This window comes from Carettochelys insculpta, chromosome 1 (genome assembly GCF_033958435.1).
Source record: "Carettochelys insculpta isolate YL-2023 chromosome 1, ASM3395843v1, whole genome shotgun sequence".
NCBI lineage: Eukaryota > Metazoa > Chordata > Testudines > Carettochelyidae > Carettochelys > Carettochelys insculpta.
The window spans coordinates 355,587,269-355,598,089 of record NC_134137.1 but is presented as its reverse complement, the minus strand read 5'-3'; the positions used below and the strand labels follow the sequence as shown (position 1 = coordinate 355,598,089).

At 43.8% G+C, this 10,821-nt stretch overlaps 1 protein-coding gene across 7 annotated transcripts in view; it reads right to left on the bottom strand.

Annotated features, from left to right (window-relative positions):
• Nucleotides 1-10,821, bottom strand: part of SLC26A5 (solute carrier family 26 member 5) — a 44,788-nt gene that overhangs the window by 3,816 nt on the left and 30,151 nt on the right. For all 7 annotated transcript variants that reach the window (XM_075016856.1, XM_075016888.1, XM_075016896.1 and 4 more), the window contains 5 exons: nt 10,224-10,293; nt 4,250-4,342; nt 3,502-3,612; nt 471-677; nt 40-94 (listed from right to left, as the gene is read on the bottom strand). In XM_075016856.1, coding sequence (XP_074872957.1) covers nt 40-94; nt 471-677; nt 3,502-3,612; nt 4,250-4,342; nt 10,224-10,293 — 536 coding nt within the window. The remainder of the gene's footprint in view (nt 1-39; nt 95-470; nt 678-3,501; nt 3,613-4,249; nt 4,343-10,223; nt 10,294-10,821) is intronic.

Genomic DNA, 10,821 nt, shown 5'->3' with positions numbered 1-10,821 from the left:
CTGACCTAAAATTCTCTTTCCCCAAACTCAACAACTTACCACTGCAGCTGGCTATGCACACAAATACTCCAACTTCTTCATATTCTTCTATAACCTGCAGAAGTTTAAATTGAACTTCAGTCTGTAGAAATAACTTTGCACATATCACAATTTCAGTAGTATAAGACAAACGACAAATGTATTTTTAAAAAGGGTGTTAATTTGCTTAAGGGTTATTTCCCTTTTAAAATGGCTCTTGCTATCTTGTATTTTCTGCCTCTGCCATCCCTATAACTTTGTAGCTTGACTTGAGAGCTGCACAAGATGAGTAAACATTCCCTGGTATATCAGCAAGAGCTTAGCATCAAAAGCGAAAGTTAAAACCTGTAGTAATTAGAATTTTATGCAAGGTCATTTTGATTGCCCCTCACTGTGGCCTTCAAAAACACAGAATGTATTTTGGCGAAGGGAACATGAAAGATACCACTTACTGACTTCAACATTTTTGCTCCAACTGAATCCACAAAGTTCACTGGTGTAAAGTCCAAAATTATACAGTGAACATTTGTCACTGGCTCCATAAAATGCTCAAGCTCATCAGGAGATGTGCCTTGCACCTTTGTATCAGTGGATTTACCATTCAGAGGTAGCTCATCATTTATTATCTCATGTTTTACACTTGTTTCCATGTCATTAGTCTGTAATAGAGCACAAAACCCAAGAGCTTAATGAAAAGCAGCAAGTTTCTGGTAGTGGATTTCTCAAAAAAAAAAAAATTAAATTGAGTAAGATCATCAATAACAGGGCCTGTAAAGCAAATAAAATAAACTGTAATCAGGGCAAGCCATGTTAGTTTGTAACTTCAAAAACAACAAGCAGTCCTGTGGTACCTTAGAGACTTATTTCCAACCATTTGCAATATTGATTTTTCCCCCCCACAAACTTCCTTCAGCCTCTGGTATGATTTATGGTGTCAAACCACCACCCCACAGCCTGCCACATTTTTGTGTTCACAAGATTTATGCCTGAACTTGGACCTAGTCTCTCTCTCTCCCTCCCCAATCTTCTTTATATATGCCAATTATATGTGGCAGGTTCAAGCTGATCGAAGGCATGTGAATTGTTGTGAATTACAGTTTTCATTCAAAACTTACATCAGCATTTTATCATCTCTGAAAACTGAAAAACAAAAAAAAAAAAGCCACACGGGCCCAGCAACACTATGAGCAGCTCATTGTGCTATAACATACATACTCAGGAATCTGCTCAAAAGCAGAGCATGACGACAAGGACTGTCTGAAACTTATACACATTGATGTGTCTGGTCTCCGTGGGAGCTGTTACATAATTAGTGTTTTTGAAAATCGTGCAGGTATAAATTATGCAATCAAGAGTCTAATTTTAGGCTCTATTTTTCAAGATTTTGGCCTGAGAAATTTTTATTCCCCCTTTTTTCTGTTGTTAACCAAGTCAATACAGCATTCTTGGTGCAGAAACAGAAATTTTTATATTTAACATCTTATTACTTTGATGCTACATCTACACAATGAGATACATTTGAATTTATATAGATTTTGCAATGCTAGATTTTATGAATTTGAGTTTGACTATCCTCACCTCTCCACTTGCTCCTCACAAAGTCGACTTATGGCCACCACACTAAAAATCGGCAAACATCAACTGTTGCAGCAGTGCATCGTGGGAACATATGCCACAATTCCCCTATCCCCATGGCAGTCTAGGTATTTTCACTGGTATATGAAATCATCTTCCCACATTGCACTGCCCTCATTCACCGCCCATGGCAAGCAAACGTCTGAAGTAGAAGTAGGGCATCAACAAAGATTGACAAGGTAATAGAAACCTTCCTTCTGTAACTGAATTATCAAGAATTTTATAAAAATCAGCATGTGTGTCTTCCTAATTGGCCATCCACTGACTGTCCCTCCTCCCTTGATTGCATTGCATCCCTCAAAATAATATAGGTACAATGAAAAGCACGAGAGGAGAGAGTAAAGATTTGGGGGGAAAAAAGTTGCTGAGGGGAGGGTTTTTGAGTTCCTACTGCATTATACAGCTTCTGTAGACAGTCTATATTCTCAGCTGGCCCTCTACCTACTCTTCCCTGCATGAAGGGGTCCGAAGTTAGAAGAAAGAGGATAGAAGAGGCTAGGAAAGATTTGTCTTCCCTCTTCATTACACAGAAATTGCCAACATAGGGGATGGCAGCAATGCTCAAATCTTACGTGCTGGGGAGACATCCCCCTCCCGTGGCAGTGAGCTCCCCTGGGCCCTTGTTTGGGCGGACACCAGGATTTCGCGGGGGGGCACAACTGAAGTAGTCCCCCTGTGTGGAAGAAAGGCCCCGAAAGTCTTAGCCACTGGGGGAGACTTCCCTGCAAGGCAACTGAAAGCCCCTGAAAAATCTAACCGCACACAAGTGAGGACATGGTGCTGCCTGGCAGCACTGTCAGCACCGAACAGCAGGCACATCTTTTTTTAGGTCAGGGGCTATTTGTGACTTGGTTGAGCGTGGGAAAGCCCTTGACTGCATGGGGCCTGTGGTGGAGGACACGCACAAATGTAAGCCGCTGAGAAGTTTCTTGACCTCTTATGCAAGCCCAACCCCCACAACAGCCGTGGTGCGGCAGGCCAGCAGCTGGCACCAGGCAGCGCAGAAAAAAAATACCAAGTGTAGAGAAAGAACCTGAGTTCTGTGCTGGGGCTACTTGTAATGGGCAGATGCGCTCACCACGCTAATAGCAAAGAAGGAAAGACATTTCTCAGGCTTTCATACAAACATGATCCCACAGCCACAGGCTTCCTGGTCCCAATCTGAAATTCACAATCCTCCTGTTACCTAATTCCTGCACTCCTGGAAAGCAGTGTCCAGAGCAGAGCACTGAGGGGCATTGTGGGTTACATATGGGACACATCTGGAGGCTAACAAATTTGATGTTGACACGGGGCACTTCCACACTGGCCTTTATTCAATCTTTTAAATTTGAACTGGACGCTACACCCAGCAGGTTCCGATGATATTATATCGGTATTAGTGCTCCCTAAATTGAGCTAATAGTATTTACAGTGAAGACAGTCACATGGTAATATCAAGATAACTGCCTTAAATTCAAATCTCTCTCATAGTGTAGATACAGCCTGAGTTAATTTCAGATTAACCCACATTAGCACAGATCCCCCCAAATATGCCTACTGTGAAATTTCTACACCTGTCTGTCAAGTCTCTGGCCACTGGCAATCAGGTTACTCATCCAGATGGATCTAAGGTCTGCTCCAGCATAGCATTGGCTTTGCTCCTAGATCTCAGTGAGACCTGGCTTAGAGAAATCCCTAAAACAAGTTTTCTGAGTGACATTTTTATCTTGATGCAGTTTGTTAAACACACTGCTGCACAGCACATATTTCTAAGCCTTCCTGTTTGGAGTAACCTTGTACAAATGATGCAATAAGCTAATTTGCTAGATTTAAAAAATGAAAGCGAGTAGTTACTGTGACACTCACAAGCTTCAAAACTGCTTTCTTCCTGTGTTCATTTGTCTTCTTTAGTTCCTTGGCATGTCTTTTCTGGGCTTTCTTCTTTGCTGCCAATATAGCACAAGGATCGACTCCAGTCTACCACACAAGGAAAGGGATAATCAAATGAGGTTCAACTCGTTAGGACCATCATGTTGCTTATTCAAAAGTCAAGCTCACCATCTTAATATATTGTAAAATTACATTATAGAGCTTTCCTTACAGGGGAAACATATAAAAATAAGCTAATCTTTAGAATCATCCTTTTCTAAATCAGTGACAAATTTCACCAGGGCACTGATTGTGTGTGAGATTTATAGGAAGGAAATGCCTTCAGACATAAATCGTAAGTGTCATTTTCTTTGTGAAAACAAGCACCACCCACCTCAACAGTACAAGATTCATCATGGAAGCTACAGAAGAATGTTTCAAAGATTAGTACATGTAGTCCTGTCCCCATAAAAGGTATGTTTTTAATCTCTCCCCACCAAATATGGCATTCTGATGGTGGGTGAAGTAACCTGTATATGTAGATAATTTGTATGCAGTGCCCTTCACAGACTCCAACTACAACTAAATTTCATGATCACCCCCTAGGAAATCCCAGTTCCTATAAGAAGGAAAGAGGCATTATCTATGGAGCTGAAAGATGATACACAAAAGATTTAAAGCTTTTCAGAGACCAGTTCACTATTTCAAGGAGGGGAGAAGATACTAAAGAATTCATTTTACTCACCTTTTTCTTCAGCGCACTTGCGTACAAGTCACTATTGGCAAAATAGAGGGATGTGTTGGCCTGAAATATTTTTATTCCAGGATATTCTTTCACCTATGGAAAGAAATATTACAAGAGACAAAATTAAGTGCTACTTATTCTAGAAATAAAGCACACATTTATATTTCTGCCACATACATGGTCACAAACATCATCATGAATATCCACCGCCAGAATCATAGAATGTGCAATGCAAGCCAACTTCCCACTGCACATGTGGAAGACACTGAACATCACCCATATCAATGGCGTTGTTTCTAGAACAATCGTGGAACAGAGCGACTGATGGTCAGTGTGCTGCAGCGAAAGAAAATATACTCCCATCAGGGCTGCTGTATGGAAAGTAAACCAGAATGAGCTTCCCACAGTCACAGTACAGTGAAATAATGGAGTGAGCTCAATATCACATATTTACATTTTTGCAATGAAATGAAATATTACTACATTGAAATAAATGTGTATAGAATACTCTGGTTTTGCTACGAACACTAGGTATTTAATAATAATGTAGCTCTATACAGGCATCTCTTCTTTATTGATTTTATTGATACTTTTTCAGTAATTTTTTATTTCTTCTTTTCTTGACCTGATTTACAGTGTCCTCTGTACTACAGGCTGCAACTCCCAGAAGGGGCTGCACCATCAGCAAAGGGCGGGGGGACCATGGGTTCTATTGGCCAGATTCAGCCAACAAGGTGATGCTGTCTGCCCCTGAACACATTTAGATCTGTTCCACAAGAGACCGCCATTTTGACCTACGAAACAGCAGCCTCCACACATGACCTCAGATGTACGGCATATGTGAAGTCATGCTGTATGGAGGCTGCGATTTGAAAAGTACGTCCAGACATGCAGACCCTGCAGACACTTCTTTGCCATTTGCTTCATCCAGCTGAGACTTGAATCCAAAAGATCCTTATCTGTAGGCCGCAGCCGTATCAATAGAACATACTCTCTGCTTGAGCTGGTAGGAACTGTGCTGGACTTTTCCAAGACAGGAAATCTACATGGTGTAGTGTCCTTAAGGCAAGGCCTGCGGTTTCTTTTGTGCTACCTTGATGGCACGCAAGCATAAAGAATCACACTGTAAGACACCGTCCATGTGCTGTCCTAGTATCACCACTCAGGGTCTTCCTATGTGGTGGCCTCATCTGTAACAATGAGTTCCTCCTCTTGATCTGTGTGATAAGAGGCACCGTACACGCACTTGTAGGCTGAGTCCCAGTATTGATCTACTATGATGTCACGTCAGAGATTAGCTGTGTGATTTCTACCATGCCTTCAGACTTCAACAAGTTGCATCATAACATGCAAATCCGTTTATCACAGACCACAGTAAATTACATACTTAATGGGTAGATTCCTTGGTCACTATATTGCTTTGCCGCTGTTAGCACAGAAAACAGTAAGTCTCAAAATGGGATGATGCAGGCAAAAAAGTATGGGAACCCCTTCCCTGCCTCTCTCCATAGTTTCTGTGACCCACTCAGCCAATCTAACAGGTCCCCATAGTGAATGAAATAGGGCTGGCTTGTCTCCAATGAAGCGAAGGATGGATCCTTGCCAACGGGCTCACAACTCTTCATCCTCCCGTCAAATCCGAGGTCTGGGGTTCAAAGAAGATGAAAACCAGAGACTGGTTTAGTCTTAGATCTGAATCATTCAGATCTCCTCCTGTGCCGGCTCTGCAGAGAAGATGCATCTTGCCGATGCTCTTAGTATGTCAGATTTGAGGAAAAATATGCAGACCACTAAGGGTAAAAGTATCAGACAGCAAAAAGACATAGTACTGCCTGAGATAAAGACCCAGTGATTAAAAGGGCTAAATCTAGTGCTCAGTGTTTCTAATAGTCCATCTGTCTTCCCTCCCCTCCGAAGGAAAGCTCTTCACTTTAACCCAGACATCTACAGGTAGCAGAAAGGAAGGAAGTCAAGCACATCTCCTTAAGCTAACTGTGGACACAAACATTGTGACGAAAAATCCAAAGCATCAAAATACGGCCTGAGAGCAGGCTTCATCCATCCTGCTCGTCAGTCATTTGCCAACCTTCTTTTGCTACCAGGCAATCCGACACAGATGGAATTGGTACCAGGCCACCAGTACCTGGTCATTAGCTACTTTAATACCAAGAGGAGAGAGGAAAAAAACCTACTTCTTCCCAAAGGCATCAATCTTCTTCCACTCTCTGTTGCAGCATTAAATGGGCTTGGCTGCACCTGAAGTTACTGCTGGCAGCAGCCACCACCACCAGGGAATGAGGCATGGGGTGAACAGGAAAGAAAGAAAACCCTGCTGTGGTATCCAGTACAGTTTGTCCTCTCTAGACTGGCAGGGCACAGGGGTCACCCACATAGTCTTAGGCCACAAGAGACCCTTCAGTATCAGCCATGACAGCCTGTTCCTGGAAGTAGCCCCAAGAATGTCAAATACTGGTGGACAGATTCCTCCAGCGCTGCAGAAGATCAGTTCAATGTGGATGTCGCATGATCGACCACATCACAGAACTGCAAAGCATCCTCAGAAGGGGAAAGAGACAAAAAAAAAAAAACAAAAAAAAAAACACACCCCCACATTTATCGGGCAAATTGGGATGACAGTCTGGATCCATACGATCTCCTCAGCCTTGTCTCCAGAAAGCATATCAAGCACAGACGCTGACTTCTGCTCTTGGCTGGGGAGCTTGACCACCTGCTCTACCCCAGGCCCATCTGCATGCCAGCCCTTTCCCCACATTTGCCATGTTCTCACCCCTCTCAGTGGTGGGAGGCTCTGGGAGGGAGTGGGGAGAGTAGATCAGTGGTGCAATGGCAGGCCCGAGGAGACAGGTGGGAGGCAGATTAGGGAGACTGGCTGGCGGTGGGTGCTGGGTATGTATGTGTTAGTTTTTCCCCAGCCCCAGAGGACCCACAGAGTTGGCTCCTATGCCATCAGGCACCACCGCCCGAGTTGCAGATTGAGCCAGTGGAACCAGACCCAAGGATCTCTCACCACCAGACCCTTATCAGATGAAACGTCACCCCCCATCCACAAGGAGGGTAAACCAAAAAATAGAGTGGGAGAATCCAATAAGGCCATGCCGGGATTGGCAGCTTCCCCAGTGGCTGGAATTTAGAAGTTTGCCCATAGCAGAAACAGCAAAGGAGCAAGGAAACCCCAGCTGAACAGTCAAGAACCATGAAAAATATCAGGTCTCCCAATCTTCTCCAGCCTCCGAGGCTCTAACCTCAGATCCACTATGGACCTCACTGGAGACAGCAATGGACCTGAAAGGTGACGAGAACAAGAGGTGAGAAAGTTCTGCCTAGAAATCCTGAGTGTGTTGGGAAGAAGAGGCATATGCAAATCTGGAGGAAAAAAACTTAATTTTCTCTGTTCTTTTCCTTTTATCAAGTGAAGAGGGTGCAAATCGTGAACACCAAAGTCTGTCTCTCATCATCCTTTCTCTGGTCTGAGGAAAGCTCAGACATGGGACAATAAACCACTACCACCACAAGAGACAGCTTTAGACCCAGGAAGGAGGCACGCCTACAGATCAGGGGAGTGCTGGATTCAGAGAAATACTCTGACCTTCAAAGCAGCAAAGAGAATTGACTTGGATTTCAGAGACAGAACTGCAGAGGCCATGTCAGAATTGGACAGAGCTGAAGAACCTGGTATCCAACATTGCTAACAGTGGCTGTCTTCTCCAGAATGGACACATCTGGAGCCAACATGGCCCTAAGAGCCTCAGTAGGCAGATGGCCTTTTCCCCACCAGCAGGGCCTCTGAAGCCCTGACAGCTTTAACAGAAGGAGCCAGCACTGACAAAGCTCCTGGTCTTGCAAACATTAGACAGCCTAGAAGTATCTGCATTCTATTGTCTCCCCCTTGGCACGCTCTGGGCATGACAGAACTCTGGCAAAAAGAACTCCCTGCAGGAATATGGCCTTACCCCTTCTATTGAAACCACCTAAAGTGGTTGTCCAGTGCCATGAAGACAGCTGGGAACAAAGCACATCTCTTAAAACCCAGTCTCTTCTTTGGTTCTGCTATTACATGGGGCCAACCTTACAAGCTACATGAACTACCTAGATTTAAAATCTATACTAAAATCAGAACCTTTGGAATTGCTCCAGGGAGGAGAAGCTGCATGTGCTCTCTAATTTTCACTGCTTGTAGAACGTTCTACTTTCGGCTGCACCAGGTGATCTATTACCCGTAAGTGGGATTCGGGAATGTGCAGAACCACTAATCGAAGCAGCTTCAACACTTCAGACTGAAATGCACTGGCCCAAAGCAGCGGCCTGGCATGCCATACACACCCAAGAACACTTCTACAACAGGGGTAAAAACCCTGGATGAGGGACTACCTAACATTCAGCACAGCAATGATATGGGGCTGCTCTAAGTCTGTGTGGATATCAGCATTCCCACCACCGTCATCTTTTTGTCACTCTGTTCTGGTGACGACAATGCATGAGGACAGGAGTGAGGAACCAATGGCCTACAGGCTGGATCCAGCTCTTGGCTTAGTTGGTCTGTCCTGAAACAATGCTTGGGGCTTTCCCCCAGAGCAGGGCAAGCCAGAGCTTGTGCTCCAACCCTGCGGCAAATTTCTGAGCCTCAGCAGCTCTTGGAGTTTGAGTGCTGGCTTGCCCCGCAACTGGAGAAAATGCAAGGCTTCTATACTGCCCCCCACCCATGCCAGCAGAGCTCCAGCACCCCAGCTGGTGGTGTGGTGTGGTTATTGCTGGGAGCCAGGTCAGGGTATTTTAGGGGAGATTTTCAGGTTTTTTTTTTTTTTTGGGGGTGGGGGGGAGGTGGGAGTTTAATCTTGTTGGAGGCAGGTCAGTGTGGGTTGTTTTTGTTTTGTTTGTTGTTACTGGGTTTTTTGCTTGCTGGGAGCCAGGTCAGTCAGCTATGATTTTCTTCCTTCTAACTTGTGCATGACCCCTGCTTGAAGAAAGGTTCCTCACCTCTGCATTAGGATTCCAACGTCATTCTTTTCAATGGAAATTTGTAGGAGATAGCCCATAAGGATCTTTCAAAAGCAGCTCCCCTCATGAGAGATAGGCAAAGAAAGCAAAAAGAGTCACAGCCAATGTTTGAATACCAAACAGTGAACTTGTCTCTCCTTCTCCTAAAAAACATGTTCCTAAAAATATTTATGAAAAGGAAATAAAGAAGTGATGCAAGCACTTGTGCAAATACCTAACTACTGCACAAGTGTTAGCTCCAGGACTGTTTATGCAGCCACCTTGAAGGCTCCTTGTGAGTTTGGGAGGCATTCCCAAAGAGCAGAAGCAATGCCATGCAACTTTGGTGACTTCATACTGCATGAACAACCTGAGAGGGACATTATGCTCACAGAAGCCATTCATGAAAAATATTTGTGAAAATAAGGCTGATATGGATACCCGGAAAACAAAGAATTGGAGTTCAGAGTAAGTGCTCCACTGTGACCCACTTGTACAGCTGTACTCAAAGTCAACTAAAATAGATCTTCGGTTCATTAATACAGCTAAAACAACTAGTGCCACCTCACCCTGAATAGGCTCCAACAGCTCTGGTCTCAGTAATGGTACTTATATAAACCCTAACATTGAAATTAAGCTATCAATTAGTGGAGCGAATGCTGTATGAAAATCTCTATTACAGGTGGTCTTTGCACCAGAACTGGTCAGCCATACCCTGCAATAACAAACCACACCATCCACATGGGAACACGCATATTTATTTTAAAAGTACTAACATCTGAAACAAAAATAGCCTATATTAAGACAAAGTGGGTTTGCCTCCCCACAGTGTAAGCTTCGCACAGAAGAATGTAAGACAAGTTAATTTCACAGCAGGAGGGTCTCAACTATGCATGAAATTACAGTAAAGAATGTTCGGCTATTCCCGGAATCTGACTGCAGATTAACAGCAATTTAATAGAGAAAGATACATTCCTACCTCTTCATACTCTTCCACACTGCAGTAAATGTCTGTGTTGGGAATGTGGCCCAGGATTCTGTACTGTGGACTGAAGAGAAATGGGTGCATAAGATCACTGACTGGAGAAGAACACACATTAAAACAGCTTTAAATCTACAAAAAGATGGCCATTGTACTTGAGCACAGTGTCTGAATGAACTAATCAAAACATGCTTTGGGGCAGTTTACAGCAAGAACTTAAAGGTGCTAAGTGGTGATTAAACTATTAATCAAACTAAGTCTGTTTTAATAAAAAGGGCATTTGGAAAATATCCGCCCTGTCAGATAACAACCAACTGGTGCAACAGGCCAGAAAAAGCTACAGGGCTTATTTCTCTTCTGGTGTATATTGGCACAGCTGCATTGTCTACAATGGAGGTATGCCTGTTCACACCAGCAGAAAACTTGGCTCACAGTTTCAAAAAAGCATCCTGCTTCTCAGAAGGAAAGGCCCTCAGCTCCAAGGAAATTAAACTATATATTATCTGGGCACAGAAGTGACCCAACAATGCCCCAATGGGACATCTCTCATCAAATGCTAACACAGGACAGTGACTACTGGCTAAATTGGGTCAGT